This window comes from Podarcis muralis, chromosome 2 (assembly GCF_964188315.1).
Source record: "Podarcis muralis chromosome 2, rPodMur119.hap1.1, whole genome shotgun sequence".
In the NCBI taxonomy this organism is placed as follows: Eukaryota; Metazoa; Chordata; class Lepidosauria; order Squamata; family Lacertidae; genus Podarcis; species Podarcis muralis.
The window spans coordinates 11,138,035-11,156,928 of NC_135656.1; the positions used below are offsets into that span (position 1 = coordinate 11,138,035).

Genomic DNA, 18,894 nt, shown 5'->3' on the forward strand with positions numbered 1-18,894 from the left:
ATTTACGGAAGCGGTTCAGGATGAATGCTCAATAAACAGGTCATCTGGAAGAATCCTTAATCTTTACTTCATTATCGCTTTGCTGCAGAAAAAGTTGCAGGTGATATTAATGCTTGTTTTGATTATGATGATGGAGCTATAGATAGTAGGACAGCTGTATGGGATGCGTTTAAATCTGTCATTACTAGTGAGTGGTTCTTTGTGCCACAAAAGCAGGGAGAGACAGGACATGGATTTATTGTTAGGGCATTTAGGAAAGAAATTGTATTATCTGGACAGTACTTGTCAGTGCTCTTGTGCTTGGAAGAAATCGGGTTGAATGGATGCTCTTAAAACTGGGGGGGGGGGGAATGGTGGCATTTCTGAGACGAAAACATTTTGAAAAATGAGCTTAAGCAGGCAAATTGGGAGTGTCGACTAACTGGAAAGCTCAAGCTGAAAAAACTCTCTGGCAAGCTAGTAATTTTAACAAGAATTTTAAAAAGACAGTTGTATAAAACAGAACGTTATCCAGTATAATAATAATAATAATAATAATAATAATAATAATAATAATAATAATAATAATAATTTATTATTTATACCCCGCCCATCTGGCTGGGTTTCCCCAGCCACTCTGGGCGGCTTCCAAAAGAATATTAAAATACTGTGATACATCAAACATTAAAAGCTTCCCTAAACAGGGCTGCCTTCAGATGTCTTCTAAAAGTCTGGTAGTTGTTGTTCTCTTTGACATCTGGTGGGAGGGCGTTCCACAGGGAGGGCGCCACTACCGAGAAGGCCCTCTGCCTGGTTCCCTGTAACTTGGCTTCTCGCAGTGAGGGAACCGCCAGAAGGCCCTCGGTGCTGGACCTCAGTGTCCGGGTAGAACGATGGAGGTGGAGACGCTCCTTCAGGTATACTGGACCGAGGCCGTTTAGGGCTTTAAAGGTCAGCACCAACACTTTGAATTGTGCTCGGAAACGTACTGGGAGCCAATGTAGGTCTTTCAAGACCGGTGTTATATGGTCTCGGCGGCCGTTCCCAGTCACCAGTCTGGCTGCTGCATTCTGGATTAGTTGTAGTTTCCGGGTCACCTTCAAAGGTAGCCCCACGTAGAGCGCATTGCAGTAGTCCAAGCGGGAGATAACCAGAGCATGCACCACTCTGGCGAGGCAGTCCGCGGGCAGATAGGGTCTCAGCCTACGTACCAGATGGAGCTGGTACACAGCTGCCCTGGACACGGATTTAACCTGTGCCTCCATGGACAGCTGTGAGTCCAAAATGACTCCCAGGCTGCGCACCTGGTCCTTCAGGGGCACGGTTACCCCATTCAGGACCAGGGAATCATCCACACCTGCCCGCCTCCTGTCCCCCAGAAACAGTACTTCTGTCTTGTCAGGATTCAATCTCAATCTGTTTGCCGCCATCCATCCTCCAACCGCCTCCAGACACTCACACAGGACCGTCACCGCCTTCACTGGTTCTGATTTGAAAGAAAGGTAGAGCTGGGTATCATCTGCATACTGATGAACACCCAGCCCAAACCCCCTGATGATCTCTCCCAGCGGCTGCATGTAGATGTTGAAAAGCATAGGGGAGAGGACAGAACCCTGAGGCACCCCACAAGTGAGAGCCCAGGGGTCTGAACACTCATCCCCCCCCACCACTTTCTGAACACGGCCCAGGAGGAAGGAGCGGAACCACTGTATGACAGTACCCCCAGCTCCCAGCCCCTCAAGACGGTCCAGAAGGATGTTATGGTCGATGGTATCAAATGCCGCTGAGAGATCCAGCAGAACTAGGAAACAGCTCTCACCTTTGTCCCTAGCCCGCCGGAGATCATCAACCAGTGCGACCAAGGCAGTTTCAGTCCCGTGATGAGGCCTGAATCCCGATTGGAAGGGATCCAAATGGTCCGCTTCTTCCAGGCGTGCCTGGAGTTGTTCAGCAACCACTCGCTCAATCACCTTGCCCAAGAATGGAAGATTTGAGACTGGGCGATAGTTGGCCATCGTGGCCGCATCTAAAGATGGTTTTTTAAGAAGCGGTTTAATAACCGCCTCTTTCAACGGGTCTGGGAAGGTTCCCTCACGGAGGGAAGCATTCACCACCCCACGAAGCCCATCGCCCAGCCCTTCCCGGCTAGCTTTTATAAGCCAGGATGGGCAAGGATCCAGGAGACAGGTGGTTGGTTTCACTCGTCCAAGCAGCCTGTCCACATCCTCGGAGGTAACAGATTGGAATTGATCCCACGCAATTTGACTAGACAGGACTCTAGCACTCTCCCGCCCTGGCCCTGCTCCCACGTTGGCGTCTACCTCTTCCCGAATCTGAGCGACTTTATCTGCAAAAAACTTTGCAAAATCATTGCAGGAGATCATGTGGCCCGTACTGGGCCCCGATGTAGCAGGTGGTTCCGCTAAATTGCGGACCACCTGAAAAAGTCTCCTGCTGCTGTTTTCTGCAGATGCAATAGAGGCGGCGAAGAAGGCCTTCTTCGCCGTCGCTACCGCCACTTGGTAGGCTCGACACTGAGCTCTAACCTGTGTCCGGTCAGCTTCAGAATGGGTCATCCGCCACCGGCGCTCTAGCCGTCTCAACGATTGTTTCATTGCCCTCAGATCCGTGGAAAACCACGGGGCTGTCCGGGCTCCATGCAATCGGAGAGGGCGCTTCGGAGCCAAACAGTCAATAGCCCTGGTTAACTCCACATTCCAGCGGGCCACCAGGGAATCAGCTGAAAGGCCATCAACATGGGATAAAGCATCCCCTACCACTCTCTGGAAGCCATTTGGATCCATTAAGTGGCGGGGGCGGACCATCCGAATCGGTCCCACCTCCCTGCAGAGGGGAAGGGTCGCGGAGAAGTCAAGTTGCACCAGGAAGTGGTCTGACCATGGCACTTCTTTTGTTTCGCTTTTATTTAGTGTTAGAACACCAACATCCATGGAGGTAAACACCAGGTCCAAGGCATGTCCGCGGCTATGGGTTGGGCCAAAGTTATTCAGGGACAGCCCCATGGAGGCCATGCTTTCCACGAAGTCCCGAGCGGCCCCTTGTAAGGTCGTGTCGGCATGGATATTAAAATCCCCTAGGACAACCAAACTAGGTGTCTCCAGGAGAACATCCGCCACGACCTGAAGCAGCTCGGGCAGGGAATCCTTGGTGCAGCGGGGAGGTCGGTACACCAAAAGGAATCCTGTACTGCCCCTATTGCCCAACTTCCAGAACATGCACTCAGAGAACTGGGTCTTCCTAACAGGACGCCTGGTGCAAACTAATGACTTCCTAAAAATCACTGCAACCCCCCCTCCCCGCCCACAAGGCCTGGGTTGCTGTGCGTAAGAGAAACCCGGTGGACAAGCAGCGGCAAGAACAGGCCCATCTGCTTCATCCAACCAAGTCTCTGTTACACAAGCCAGGTCAAATCCTCCATCCATGATCAAGTCATGGATGGCAGTGGTCTTATGAATCATTGACCTGGCATTGCACAGCAGCACCTTCAGGCTATGTGGGTATCCCTTGCTGATTCTAGTATCCGTCCGGACAGGACCAGACCCGGAGGCAGGGATAGTCCTCAGACAACGACTAAACCTGCCTCCTCTGTAATGACATGGTCTGGTCTTAGCGTAACTCCTCCTCCTACCCGTGATCACTGAGATCGGTTGTCCCAGCGCATCCCCCTCTGTGGAACATACCCCAGCCATTTTGTTGGCTGGGACCCACTCCTCGGCAGTCCTGACCCTTCCCCTTAAGAACAAAATAAGACCTTAAAACAATAAAAACAAAAACAAACAAACAAACAAACAAAATTCAGAAAACAAAAAGCAATACAAATGAAAAACTATAAAAATTACAAATCCATTAAAATCAAACAAATTCCCAACTAAACATCCATCCCACCCCCATCCCCGTCCCCACATATACAAAAAAATAAAAGGAAATGGAAAAGGAAAATTTTAAAACATTTTAAAAGGAACTCTGCGCCCCACCGGATCCCCCTGGGCCGCAGCAGCAGTGACAGCAACCGTCCCTGTGAGTCCTGTCAGGCCCTGCCCTGGGCCAGATGGTGAGTGGCAGGAAGGAGCAGGGCCCTCAGACACTCACACAGGAGAGTCCTCCTGGGCAGCAGAACGCAGCAGTCCCTGTGAGTCCTTCAGGCCCCGCCCTGGGCCAGATGGTGAGTGGCAGGAAGGAGCAGGGCCCTCGGACACTCACACAGGAGAGTCCTCCTGGGCAGCAGAACGCAGCAGTCCCTGTGAGTCCTTCAGGCCCCGCCCTGGGCCAGATGGTGAGTGGCAGGAAGGAGCAGGGCCCTCAGACACTCACACAGGAGTAGCTTAGATGGCTTCTTTTTTAGATAAGTTGCAAATCCCTCAAGTTTTACTTGAAGGCAGGGAAAATGTAAATGCACCATTCCCCTTCCAGGAGGTATTATATCAGATTTAAGTCTCTCTTAAAAAGAGCATGGATCCCTGTATTGATATTTTTATGTTCCAAAATCTGTAGTAGGGCAATAACTTTATTAGGCCAACCATAGTATCACAAAGTAGTGTGCAGACTTTCAGCTTTGGCCGAACTCTTCATCTAAGTACCTGGTAAGCAGAGCAATAGGATTTGGTGGGGAGGGGGATTTTTTTGACTGATGTTGAAACTGGAGTCTGCATCCGCTGAAAGTTTTAAGATGGAATGGGCAGTGGACATAACTGCCATTCAAATGAGTCTGTTTAGGTGCTATGCATATATTAGCTACCTTTATTGTTTGTGTGATTTTATATTACATCTTTGTGTGCAGATACTGGCTTCCATCTAGATGAATTTTTTTTTAATGTCGTATTGACAAGAGAGCTGAATGTATTGGTGGTCTCATTCATTGAAGGTTTTTATGCAGAGGTTGGATGGATCTGTCAGGGATGCTTTTACAGTGGTGCCCCGCAAGACGAATGCCTCGCAAGACGAAAAACTCGCTAGACGAAAGGGTTTTCCGTTTTTTTAGTCGTTCCGCAAGACAAATTTCCCTATGGGCTTCCTTCGCAAGACAAAACGTCTTGCGAGTTCTTGCGAGTTTGTTTCCTTTTTCTTAAAGCCGCTAAGCCGTTAATAGCCACTAAGCCGCTAAGCCGTTAATAGCCACTAAGCCGCTAATAGCCATGCTTCGCAAGACGAAAAAACCGCAAGACGAAGAGACTCGCGGAACGGATTAATTTTGTCTTGCAAGGCACCACTGTAGTTGTGATTCCTGCATTACAATGTTGACCACTGATGGTGCTATCTAAAATAAAAACATACGGTAACAATAATGAATTGCCTCTTCTGTTCGGATCACTGCAATTGTGGAATTTTAGTTTTTATTCATGTTTTGTTAGGTAGGAATGGACCCTGAACCCCATTGGATAGGATCACATGTAGGATTTAAAACTTCAATCAGGAAGAAATCTAAAAGGCAACCTTGTGTTTCTCCACATTCTGTGATACTATGAAGCTGCACAGATTTATTTGCTTGGACTGTGTACGTCACAAGAGTAAATGGGATGCTTTTTCGGTTAGAACAAACATTAGCCACAACTCACAAGCAATTCCTTTAGATCAGCCTTCCCCAACTTGGTGCCCTCCAGATGTTGTTGGACTCCAACTCCCATCATCACTGACTATCAGACATGCTGGCTGGGACTGATTGGAATTGTAGTCCAATGGAAATCTGGAGGGTGCCAGTTTGGGAAAGTTTCTTTAGAGGCGTTAATGCAAGTGCAAAGCTTTTTAAAGGCAAAAGTGAATACTGTTGGTGTCATTGAAAAACTGGGAAAAACAGAAATAAGCTGAGTATGGGTATCACCCCATTAGGATTAGCCATGTGGGATTCCACATTTAATTTAGAAGACACAGTAGGGTGGTTTTCTCAGTGGGGAAAATCATAATTTTTCTAAATTTAAAGACTCGCTGGAACAGAACAGCTTCATTACCCACGAGGAGGTTAATTTGAAATCACAGTAGTGGATGCCGCCCTCGGATTGTACTTTCAAGTATGGCATTTGCTCTTATAGGAATTAATGGCTGACAATGAGTTGAAGTTTAACTCAATGTGAAGAAATGTTGGGGGAAATTGATAGCAGGGAGAAAAGAGAGGCTATCACATTTCTGTGAGATAATATCAGATCTAGAAATCACGAGAGACTCACAGACATATTTGGACCAGAGACATGAGAATGGGTATTTTATGTAAAATTTGGAGGGAAATACATATTCAGTTTTCATCTTTTAAGTGAAGTGCAACATAGAATTGTATATTGCTAATGCCCGACTCTTGCAAGGTTAAGCAATATTGTGTAAGCACATGCTTTTAAATGTTAGAAATGTGACACATTGAATATGCAGAATATAATAATGTGTGGCAGAGCTGTCTGTATGTTTAAGATACATTGCCCCATGATTGGTGTGCATGTGTGGTACAATTGATTTATTGAAACAGCAAGCATAAGATTGAAATGGGCTAGCTTTAATTTTGGATGATCTTGGTCATTGGAGGGGCAGCGGAATCTTTGCTGCAAAGCATTCTGGTTGCTGCATAAATTTTATTAGTTTGTTACTGGAAAGCTGCACCGCTGGCAACAAGAATGACATTACTAATTGCAGTGCAATAGAGCTTACTCCCAGGTAAGCATATATAGGATTGCAGCTTGAAAGCCCTGGATATAGCAGAAATGTCTGAATGGGCAAAGAACCCTTTTCTGCCCTACTATGGACCACATTTCCTCATGGGCAATGTGCTGGGACCCACATTCCTGTAGCAAAAGTGGGTGGGGCAGTGGGCGTGGCACTTTGTACAGGAGGCTACATTCCAGCCATACACAAGTCAGTACTTGCTACCCACCCATCTCTCCATCCTCCAACCAGACAAGCAAGAGATACCATCACAATGGAAGGATCCATTCCAGGCAGGCAAAGGCATTCCAGAAGGGTAGGGAGCATGGCCAGTGAGAGCATACCCTCCAACATTTCTCCGATGAAAATAGGGACTTAAGTATGGCTCTCTCTCCTAATGATAGCACCCTTCAGCCTGTGTAGGAGGAAATGCCTACTGACTTCTTACTAACCAATGTCTAGTTTAGTAATAATTGGGAAAAGCATTTCTCAGACTTGGTGGGTGCAAAGTTGAGGGTGGGCAAATCTGTCAATTTCCATTTAATTCCGTTGCTTGTTTCCCCAGTCTTAAATTTATATCCCCACATATTTTTACTATTACTATTTTTAAGTGCAAAAGTGGTGCTTCAGGTTAAGAACAGTTTCAGGTTAAGTACGTACCTCTGGAATGAATTAAGTACGTAACCAGGGGTACCACTGTACACACATTTTCTTATGCAATCATGTGCAAGTGGGGGATGCCTGAAGTATGCATTTAAACACACATTTTATCTAGTATGTGCACTTTTGTAGCCATTACTTGCTTGGATAGTTTTATTGCAAAATTTGGAAAAGTGAGAATTTCAAAGGATGGCTGTGTTTTGTTCACATATTGTTTCAGGAAGTGCAAATTGGGTAGGTTTGCTTTTAAATTCAAACTGAACTGATTATTTTCCCTTCCCCATCCCTACTGTCAATGCTAATCAGAAATCTCCAGGGCCGGCCATTTGTCCACTCAAAACTTACCCACTATCTGAATTACTATGCCATTTCCTTTGTCCCACTGCAGGAGAGAGAGAAGCAGCTTGTGGGACAATTGTAAGAAAAAAACCCACCAGCAGCAAACAAGCTTCATTTGTTTGTGACTGCAGTCTCCTTTGTCTGTGTCAGATTTCCATGTCACGTATATTTGGACCGAAGTCCACCCACCCTCTCAGCCACAGGCTTGGCTGGGACAACTTTAAATGCTATCAGTTGAAAACAAAAGTGGCCTTTCATTATGTGCAATGCTTTGAACATCAGTCCAGTGCTCAGATCTAAGCATCTGTGATTGAACACCTGTCAGGGAAGTCATTTAGCAAAGCCGCTCTTTGTGATGTGCTAGCAAAACACCTGCAGGTGGGATGTCTACCTCATCATCCTGCTTCTCTTTCTTCCCCATCATCATGACAGGTATGGTGAAGGGGTATGTATCTTTCAGAGACCCCCCTGATGGACACAGATGGGGACATACACCCTTGTGGAGTCACCATTTGTGCAGACCTTGTTACCAAGTGTGTGTGTATGAATGTGAATGTGTGAGTGACCTCTTCACCACAAAGGTATCCCCAAAGTGCAATGCTTACATCTCCCATCGGATAGAACCCAAATAATTCACTTGTATTGGCAGGGGAAACATCTGTGGCGCTCTGAAGGTTGCTGTGTTCAGTTTAGTACTGGTTGCTAAAAACTAAACTAAACTCCTAAACTCAGAGGCACCCCATTACTGGAGACTACAATTCCCTTAATCCCTGAATATTGGCCATGTTTGGCTGGGGCTGGTGGAAGTTCAATGACATCTGGAAGGCCAAAGGTTTTCCCATCCCTGACATCTATGGCATAAAGTAAAATGGCACACTTGCGGACGCCATTGCAATGGCAGCTAAGTTCCTGTCTTGTTGCTTCTGCTTGTCTAGCCAGTAAGACATAAGCAAGCCCTGGTTTGCACATCCCTCCTGCACCTGGTCCTGATGCAAACGGTCCAAAATGCAACTCACACAGGCCTCTTTTTCCGCATATAAATATTTATGGAAACACCCTGCCAGTTAGAGCATCTGCATGGACACGGTTGAAATGCATACAGATGTGGCTGAGTATTCCCTGCATGGAAGTTAGGTCAGTGTAAGAAGCTTCATCTGTTTCTGTGTGTGTAAAATACTCTTCAAGAAGACAAAATATAGGCGGCTTTGCATGATGCTAAAACAATGCAGAAATACCCTTCCTTCCCTGGGAAAGAGAGCTGTTTGTTTAAGAGTCCCAAAAGAGAAAATACAGGAGACGCGGGTGGCGCTGTGGGTTAAACCATAGAGCCTAGGACTTGCCAATCAGAAGGTTGGCAGTTCGAATCCCCGCGACGGGGTGAGCTCCCGTTGCACAGTCCCTGCTCCTGCCAACCTAGCACTTCGAAAGCACGTCAAAGTGCAAGTAGATAAATAGGTACCGCTCCGGCGGGAAGGTAAACGGTGTTTCCGTGCGCTGCTCTGGTTCGCCAGAAGCGGCTTAGTCATGCTGGCCACATGACCCGGAAGCTGTACGTCGGCTCCCTCGGCCAATAAAGCGAGATGAGCGCCGCAACCCCAGAGTTGGTCACGACTGGACCTAATGGTCAGGGGTCCCTTTACCTTTTCCTCTGTCCCACTGCCCACCAGCCATCCAAAGCATGTGAAGAAGAGGTTTGCATGTTTGGACTGTTTGGCATGGTCAGGGAGGGGGGAGTTGAGCTGTATTTCTTTGTGGCCCCAAGTGCTCCGTTGGTGGAGTTGTGGAGGTCCGCAGCAGTAAGCAGGAAGGCTAGGTTAGAGGCAACGACCCAGAAGATCAGTTAGAATCCATGCGTCACACATCTCATTTAGCTCGGACTAGGCAACAGCCAGACACAAGTAGAGTTAAATTAGATGTCTGGCCCAGCATTTAAGCACAGGAACCAGCACAACAAGCTTCTCAAGTTTTAAAAGCATTTTTGGCCTGTGCTCTCAGGTTGCCGTCAACACCTGTGGCCCTCCAGATGTTGTTGAAGTCCAGCAGCTGTCATCAGGCCCAGCCAACGTTGCCAATGATCAGGGTTGATGGGAGCCGTCATCCAACAGGTTTTTGTGCTGGTGTTCCTTTCTCTACAAAGGCATGCCCACAAGCCAGGAGGTGGAACCTGTGGGCCATGTCCTTCTGTAGGTTTTATGCTGGAATTCACCAGCAGATAATGGGTCAACCAGTGTGGTGTGTTAGTCAGAGTGCTGGATGAGGATGTGGGATATCAGGGTTCGAATCCCCACTTTGGGCCTATCCTACCTCACAGGGTTGCTGTGAGGATGCAATGGCGAAGAGGAGGAAGTGTGTCTGCCACCTTCAGCTCTTTGGGGAAAGGTGGGATATACATGTAGTTCCCTCTCTCTCTCATTCTCTTTCTATGTGTGTGTATAAAATATTTGCTGGGAAATAAAATCCAGTGCACATTATTGATAATGGCCAAATTCCTATCAATGGCAGTGATAATATGGAGGAAATTAACAACCTGAAGCTGAAAGGATTATGTCCAGGCTGTAATCCTGAGTTGCAGTTACTATGTATTTTCGTATTTTGTTACGTATTTATAATATTGGTATCCTCTATGGGACAACATTTGTAGGGTCGCTGGCCCTCATCCATGCTGTAGGCAGTGCTTAATAATGCAACCTGTCTTAGAAAGAAGTTGTGCCTTTTAGTCAGGTGTGAGGTTCAAACTCAAGAAGGAGACTCCCCCCCCCCCCCCGGAGGTCTGAGGCAACACATACATCACCTCAAATTGTGACTCCACGAGATGAACAATTAATTTTTGAATATATTGGCATTGTTTTTTGTTAACCTAACACAAATAAGTTAAATATTGAGACCCCAAAGATGATAATTATTAGGTGGGCTGTGCCCAACTTTTTAAGTACAGTGGTACCTCGGGTTAAGTACTTAATTCGTTCCGGAGGTCCGTTCTTAACCTGAAACTGTGCTTAACCTGAAGCACCACTTTAGCTAATGGGGCCTCCCGCTGCCACCGGAGCACAATTTCTGTTCTCATCCTGAAGCAAAGTTCTTAACCCGAGGTACTATTTCTGGGTTAGTGGAGTCTGTAACCTAAAGCGTATGTAACCTGAGGTACTACTGTAATGAGATGAGTTGGACCTCTCTCCTTTCCTTCCTGAATTCCACCTGTTTTTAATTCTGGGGGAGAAGCAAGGTCACCATTCCTAATGAGGGAATGGCATGCTGTACGCGGGAAGAAGTACTGTATAATGAATGTAATGCCTTTTTCATTGAAGACGTACCATGAGCAAAGAGGTAGTGCAAACGGATCTATCTCAAAGAGATCAGAAACACCTGAAAAGTATAGACTTGGTGGGCATTCAACACACAGCCACAGTTTGTTTTACAAACTGCAAGTTGTCACACAGATGATTAAGCAAACCATGGCTTGTTTCGCCACTGGTTTTATTTCCCAGCTGCTCTTGCCTTGTGCCTTTGTGGTCTGGTGAGCATCTGGGGCAGGGTAATGAAACAAGGAAGAGTGCTGGGTTTTCATGTAATGCCAAACCAAGTTTCATAAGCCAGCAATGAACCATGGGTTTGTACCATGGGTTGTTGGCAGTAAACAAACCATAGTTAAGCTGCTGGGCAGAGTTCGCACATAACACTAAGCCGAGGTTTAATAAGCCACAGTTCAGCAGTATGTGCAAAGCAGGATGCAGTGGATCTCCAAGCAGCGACAACGGCTCCTGCTCATTTAGTACCCGGTCCTTTCATTTGTCCCACCACCACCTGGAGTCCTGCTTGGCACAAACAGGTGAAAGTGTGGACAGAGAAAATGAACGGGTTGCTGTTGAAGAAGATTTAAGGCCCACACCCAAGGGAAAGGATGGCAACACTCCTACAAGGAATGCTACCCATGCCCTCAGGTCCCTTACTCAGTGATGGGGAACCAAATGTTGCTGAACTCCAATACCCCTAATCTCCTAGTGGATTGAGCTGCCCCAAGCAGAGACAAAAGAATTGCTGACCCAAATTAAGCACTGAGCTGGGATTTGGATCCAGGTCCCCTTTGGTGAAAGAGTTGTGTCCTGTATTTGTTTTGTTTTTGTTTTGTAACTTTGGGCAATCTGCTTGGCTGAGATTTACCTGCTCTCACCTGCTGCTGTATAAGCCTTGCTGCTCTCAGTGCTTGCTATAGGTCAGGTTCAGACAACCCATGAAACCAGAACACAGGCTCATCTATAGAAACCACCCAGATTTATCCTGGGATGCCTGGGTAGCACTTTCACTGCAAGATTGCATACCTTCAGATATTCTTCCAGGCCCCAGCCAGCTCTCTCAGTTGGCCAGAAGCCATTCTAGATATCTAGCATCTATTCTCCTGCCAAACTCAGCAGCATTCACACACCGATGGCAAGGGAAGCAGCTTGCTTGGAATTAAGACATGATGCAATCCAGGAGTTGCCAACGTGGCACCCTTGAGGTCTTCCCCTGGTGTCCATGAAGCCTTTGAGGCTCCCAATAAACACACACACACACACACACACACACACACACACACACACACACCCTTGGTCATGGTGAGACTTGTTACCTTTTTCTCACTTGACAAGTACAGAGAGCTGGAGGAGGAAGTTGGACACTCTTTCCTACTTCCTCCTTTTACCTCTATGTGCTTTTCAAAGCTCAGATTAATTCTACTGGATCCTAGTGTGTGTTTGCGCATTTTCCCTCTGTGGAGGCTGATCCACAGGAGGGGGTAGAAAAGAGATCATAGCACACATTCAAAACTCTGTATATGCCCACAGACCTCCAAAGGTTGCTGACCTTGATGTAATAATATGGTATGTGTTTTTGTTTCGTTACACCAGCCCTGTGATCTTCGGATGAAGGGTGGTATAGAAATTTAATAAATAATAAGAATAGTAATAATTAATTCTGTGTCTGTATTTATACACACAGGGCTTCTTGGGCTACAGCTGCCATATCCCAGCCTGAAGAGTCTTTCCACCTTTCATAAAAACGTAAGTACTGCCTTGACAGATGAGCCCAAAGGTATGGTAATTTAGTCATAATAACTAATGTTTAATTAACCAACCAATGTTGTATGAATTTGCGTAATCCCTTTTACAAGCTATCAAGGCCAGGGTTGGGCAGATTGTAGCCTGGGATCTACTGGTAGAAGATCTCTGGTTGATTTGCCATAGATGAGCAAGGATTCCTGACACCCGCCGTTTAACAATAGCAACTGTAAGACAACCTTTTCACCCAAATTAGGCTGTAGAAATGACACAAGCTAACCAGGACTGGATTTTTGTGTGAAAGGGCTTTTGTGTTCAGTCCAGTACTGCTGAAAACTATTTCCTAGGCTCAGAGGCACCCCTTTAATTGAATACTAATTGCATGTCTTTCCACCCTATTGGAGTTCTAGAAGAAAACACACACAAGTAGGTCTGGCAAGACAGAAACCTCTGATCTAAGCTTGTGCTGTCACATCTTGCAACAGTGAGTTCCACAGGTTCATTATACACTACACGAACCTTTAAAGAGCTTAAAGGCAGCAGCAACAATACCTTCTGCCCAATTGCTCTAATGGTCCTTTTGCCCATCCTCCCCTCCTGTCTGTGAGCTGTGGAAGTGAATGCCTGAAATGTTCCATTGGCACAGGGTGGATATAGACAACCAATAGCCAAGCAATAACTTAACACCATGGGGGTCAAACCACTTGCTGTCAGATGTCTGTATCATCCAGTCGCAGAGATATTTTTTTTTAAACTGCACATCAAACGTTCCTTTTGTATACTGTATATACAGTATACACAATATACTGTGTCTATACACTGTATTTGATGTTTGCAGTACATAGACCGAACAGACACCTGTATATACAGACATCTGTATATCTCCACATTCATGGTTCTTAAGGGCTGTCGCACCTTAAGAGCCATGTCATTTTGAATTGAAAGGGTGTTGAGTCAAGTGATTGAGAAGATGCTGCAAGCCCAGCAAGAGCCCTGATCAATGGGACAATCCTCGTGTGGGATGAAGGTGCTGCGGTGCAGAGAACAAATGTGTTCTTCTGCCCCCTGCTGTCGTGAGCCAGCACTGCTCACCGCATGTCTAAGGAAGCGAAAGCTTGTCAGCAAGGAAAGGTTTGTCTGTTTGTTAGGCGCTGAGAGGGTCAAAGGCACCTTCTCTTCCTAAGCCCCTGGGGAGTTTACTGCAGCACATTATCAAGAAGCATGAGAAGGCTCCTTGGGAAATGCTTGTGGCACTCCGGCTGTGCATGAGGCTGTTGAGATTCCTGCATTGTAGGGGGCTGAATTTGATGATCCTTGGGGTCCCTTCCAACTCTACAATTCTATGATTCTATAATGTGAATTCTGTGCTATAGGCAGCCCCACTCTCAGACCCATGGGCCAGCCCCAGGCTGAAGTCACATGAACTGATAAAATGGAAACTTGGACCCAGCCCAATCCTTAATCTACCCTCCCTTGCTTGCACTTTCTATGCACTGCTTGAGCAAGCAAGGAAAAAGGAGGATTAAAAACCAGGGGAGGCGGCAATCTGCATGATCTCTCTCTCTGGGAGAGGGCTAGGTCAAAAATAGACATGCACACAGAACCCAGAGCCAATCGGAGTTCTTTGCAGGGCTGCCCTCAAGACATTTCGGTGATTGAGGCAGGAAATCTGAATAACATATTTAAACTGTTCGCCCCGAGGCAGTGGGAAAATCTCCAGCGCAAGCCACACTTAAATGAACCGAAAATGCTCGGGAGCATCATGTGCTCAAACAGCTCTTCAGTTTGGTGGCGCTTGGAGAACATCCCAATGAACCAGGCACTGCAGGTCACATCTGCTTGACTCCCACTCTCCTTAATAGCACTCAAAATATGCTGCCCGAAGCAATGGCCTCATTTTGCCTCAGGGTAGAGCCACCTCTGGGTCACATTGGTGTTCAAGCGTAGGCTGAGACAGTGTAGGCAGTCAAGATCTCCTCCTCTGAGGGGCGCATCACATGTTACAGTCTCAATGGATGCACATTACAGACTTGCAACGTGCATCGGTTTGAAACTGCAATGTTTCAAGTGTGCTTAACACTTTTTACCTATGCCATGGAAACATTCTCAGGAATAAACAGCTGCAGCGTGGAGATGCATCGTATACCCGTTAATCAGGCACCCCCAAACTCGGCCCTCCAGATGTTTTGGGACTACAACTCCCATCATCCCTAGCTAACAGGACCAGTGGTCAGGGATGATGGGAATTGTAGTCGGAGAACAGCTGGAGGGCCGGTTTGGGGGTGCCTGCCGTTAACGCATATCGTCATGTATGAAACTGGTCTGAGCAGAACTCTTGTTTTCAGAGTTGAGTGGTGGTAGTCAAAATTTGGGGTGGGAATCAACTAAGTTTTAGTCAGAGCAGACCCAGTGAAATTAATGGAACTGGTCATGTTCATTAATTCCAGTGGGTCTGCTCTGACTAAAACTTAGTTGAGTCCATGAACTCGTTTTACGGCAAAGATAATCAGAACAATCTATATTGAAGTTTCTTATCCAGTGGTAACTAACTAAAGCTGTACAACTCAGCAGCTAATAGGTGATGCAGCCATGGGCATAGCCAGGATTTTTGTTAGTAGGGGAAGGACCTCAAATTTGTATTGATTTTTATTGGTTGGGGGAGGGGGAGCTGCCCCCTGCCTCCCCCTTGGCTACGCCCATGGATGCAGCTCCCTTATCAAGATCTTCACAGATCTGAGCAGTAGGGGTGGAAGTGGGAATTTGCTTCCCCTGAAATCCCCACCACGTATCCCAAGGCTCTGGGATTTTGTACAGTGACATTCTCACGACCAGATCCAGGGGGTGAGTTCTCTAGCTAAGTGTCCCTGAGGTCAGTGGAGCAGGAACAAACAGGATGCACTGGTCTGCTGACCTGGAGAAAACGGAAAGCCACCTTCCCCATGTTTATACCAGTCCTATCCAATGCAGTGGTTTCATAATGCCTGCCAGTCGCAAGTTCCATGCCTTCCCTCCCTTCAGCATCTGAAGTGGGCTCTGGGATCAGAGCACACGCTTGCCCACAGAGCCTAGGGGTTGCTCCCAGTCTGAAGCCGCCATGCTGAGCCCTGGAGTCCCCGACAGAGGCGAAGAAAGCAGGCAAAACGAGCCTTATCACTTTTATTGTCGTCAAGGGGCAGAGGGATCAAAGGTGCTATATGGGATGAAGCAGAAAGGCATTGGTGTCAGCAAGAAAGGTGGGCGGGGGGGGGGGGGAGACAGGGCAAGGAGAAAGTCTAGCATGGACAGACGGATGGCAGGTGGAAAGACAGACACTCTGGGGTGAACAGGACACCTGGGATGGGCAGAGGGAGGGGGACAGATTGCCCTGTGGGCTTTGAGGGACTGAGGTAACACGGGACAGGACTGGCGTGATTCATGCCAGCTAGGGGGAAGGTGGGTCCCATTCCCCCCACATACGCCAGTGTCTCTATTGCTCTGAACGTCAGTCACAGTTTTGAAAGGGGCAAGGGGAGAGGAGTGTGGCTAATGGCCATGGCATGGAAGACCTTCCTCCCTGGTCTACGGGGTCATATTCTGGGCCTTGCGTTGTTGTTCTGCTTGGGGCAGATGGGAAACTGCAGACCATGGTGCATGCATGCGTGTGTGTGTGTGAAAGAAAGAGCGAACCCAAACCTCCGTTGTTCCATTAATCAACACACAAATGTACACACACACACGCAAAATCCACGGATAGGCGCCAACTAGGATGCGTGCCAGGGAATTTAACAAGCATCTGGAATTTTATGTGCTCCGGGTGGGGTTGGGCTTTAGGAGAAGGGGGCCTGGAGAGGAGGAGGCTGTTTAATCTCCAGGAAACTAATGGCCTGGCCTCCTGGTTAATGTCCCACCCACTCAAGAAAGGGGTGGAGGGATGGGGACCCAACTCTGTTGAAAAAAAGCAGAGGGGGAAGGAGACACAGAGAGATGTTGTGCTACCATGGCAACAGCTCAAATAACCCAAAGGGAAGGTCTACAGGCAGAACGAGATGCAAGGAACTCCTTTAGAGAAGAGATCCCTGCTCTTCTTTACTTAGGAGCCAAGAGTCAAGGCTAACAACCCAGACCCAGTCAGATGAGTCAAAGCCCTTGCTCCTACTCAGTGAGATAGCAGTGTGAGTCCCAGTTTTTCATCATCACCACACACACACACACACACACACACAACCATACCCTTCACATGGTTTCCCGGTGAGGTGATGGGCTCACACTCACTTTCTCAATTCAGAGTTCTTCCTGATTCCTCCAGATTTAATGAAACGTAACTTTAAAAGAAGAAAAACAGCCCAGCCCAGATTCCCTTGATTTTCCTTACCTAGGGAGGGTGGGGGGTGTAGAGGAGGGAACGGTTGTCTGACTCAGGTGTGTGGATGTCACTTCTGAACAGAAAACGATGCCGAGTTTGTTTATGTCTGTCTGCCTCTTAGAGGAATGGGGGGGGGGGGGTGAGGGCAATGGGAGCACAGTAATTGCTCTGCCAGTCTCTTGTCGAGGTGCAGCGGTGGTGGGGCCACGGGGGGCCCCCATTGCATGGAAGCGCAGTGAGGGTGGGGCCAGCACAGGGGAGCGTGGGGGAATCGGGGGGGGGGGTATGTACATGGAGGTGCCGGCCAGTATTATTGCAGTAGGGGCTCTGTCTTCCGGAGGCCCTGTCTTCTGTCCCGTGCACACAAACACACACACACACACACACACACACACACACACACACAAACCCCTTTCAGTGCAAGTGGACAATGGCTTGTATGAGTGGGGGAGGCAAGGGCCCCCCCCCTTAGCTCTGGGATGGAAGGAGATTGCTTGCTGATCAGTCCCTGAGGTACCAGAACTGCCTCCCCTTTCGATGCTCCACAGAGTCCTGGGGAGGCACTATTGCTCCCCAACCTTTTGTGTACCTCGGGAGATGTGACTGACACACACACACACAGAGATGCACACAAACACACCTTGGCCCAGCCTGTGGGAGACCCTGGCTCTTGTGCGGATTTGGCCAGGGACCCCCGATGGGGTTGAGAGCAGGTGCGTGTGTGTGTGTTTGTGTTTGTGTGAGGGCGGGATTGTCCCTTTTTCTCTTCTCAGAAAAATATTTCCATCTCTAGTTACAAAGAAAAAAAGAGGAAAAGAAACAACAACAAAAAGAAAGGAAAGGAAAAATCGCTCCCGTTGGATGGGACCGGGCGCCATGTGACGTTGCCGAGACCTGTTGCTAGTTGCCGGGGTGGGCGGTTCCAGTGGTGCCAAGAGTCCCGGGATTGTGGCAGGCAGGTGGGTGGACGGGCGGCATCAGTATGGCGAGAAGAGGATGGGTCCGTGTGCAGTTCGGATGGGCCCCGGAGCCGGGCGCAGGAGCGGGTGCGTCAGAGGCGGGCCCTGCAAGAGCGGGGGCGTCGGGGCTGGTCGCAGCGTCAGGGGCGAGGAAGCGGCGGCGGCCATGGCGGCTGCCACAGCCAGCGGATTGGGCAGCAAGCCGGCCGCCAGCGACTTGGGAAGCTCCTTAGGGAAGGCCAGGGAGCCCTGTGGAAACAAAACGAGAGGGGCAGGCGTCAGAGGCAACGTAGGAGATTGGACCATCTAGCTCAGTAGTGTCTGTCTGGCAGCAGCTTTGCACAGTCCCAGGAATGGACATCCCCAGTTGTCATGGACTGGATACAGAGGGGTGATGGCAGGCACCAGCTGGGAAACCCCAAAGGGAAGAAGGCTCGGAGCTAGGTGGTGGGACAACAATGCCTGGTCAGAGGGAGGAGATGGTGTCAAAAGCTAAAGAGGTAATAGGATTTTTAGGGAGAAGGAAGAGGCGGTGGCAGAGAGCAGTCCAGAATCAGAGGCAGAAGTGGAGGCAGGCCAAGGAGCAGAAATGAGGCAGGCTGCTGAAGACGCCAGGGAGTAAAGGGACTCCTGACCATTAGGTCCAGTTGTGCGGCAGAATCCGAGATCTGGGAGAGGAGACGGTAGAAGAAGATTGGAAAAAATTTAAGATTTACTTGCAAAAACATTGTAAACTGTATGAATGTTCAGCAGGATGCTTGATTATAAACAATTTGGCACCATTAAAATAGATGATGTGAAGTAGGAAGATAAGTTAAAATGTAAGAAAAAACAACTTTTATTTTGGATAAACATTTGATGAAACTTAATTGATAATTAGACAGTAAGGATGGAAGTAAGGTGATAATTTGCTGGATTAAATTTTTTCTTAACGTGGAAG

General features: G+C 47.9%; 1 protein-coding gene and 1 long non-coding RNA gene across 8 annotated transcripts in view; one reads left to right on the plus strand and one right to left on the minus strand.

Moving 5' to 3' along the window:
- Positions 1-18,894, plus strand: part of LOC114586183 (uncharacterized) — a 98,585-nt gene that overhangs the window by 11,730 nt on the left and 67,961 nt on the right. Inside the window, exon 2 of the long non-coding RNA XR_003704074.2 lies at positions 12,595-12,656. This is a non-coding gene — a long non-coding RNA (uncharacterized LOC114586183). The remainder of the gene's footprint in view (positions 1-12,594; positions 12,657-18,894) is intronic.
- The window catches only part of ZNF385A (zinc finger protein 385A), a 199,603-nt gene continuing 196,504 nt past the window's right edge, over positions 15,796-18,894 (minus strand). For all 7 annotated transcript variants that reach the window (XM_028709213.2, XM_028709210.2, XM_028709194.2 and 4 more), the window contains one exon: positions 15,796-18,203. In XM_028709213.2, coding sequence (XP_028565046.2) covers positions 17,973-18,203 — 231 coding nt within the window. In that variant the 3' untranslated portion in view covers positions 15,796-17,972. The remainder of the gene's footprint in view (positions 18,204-18,894) is intronic.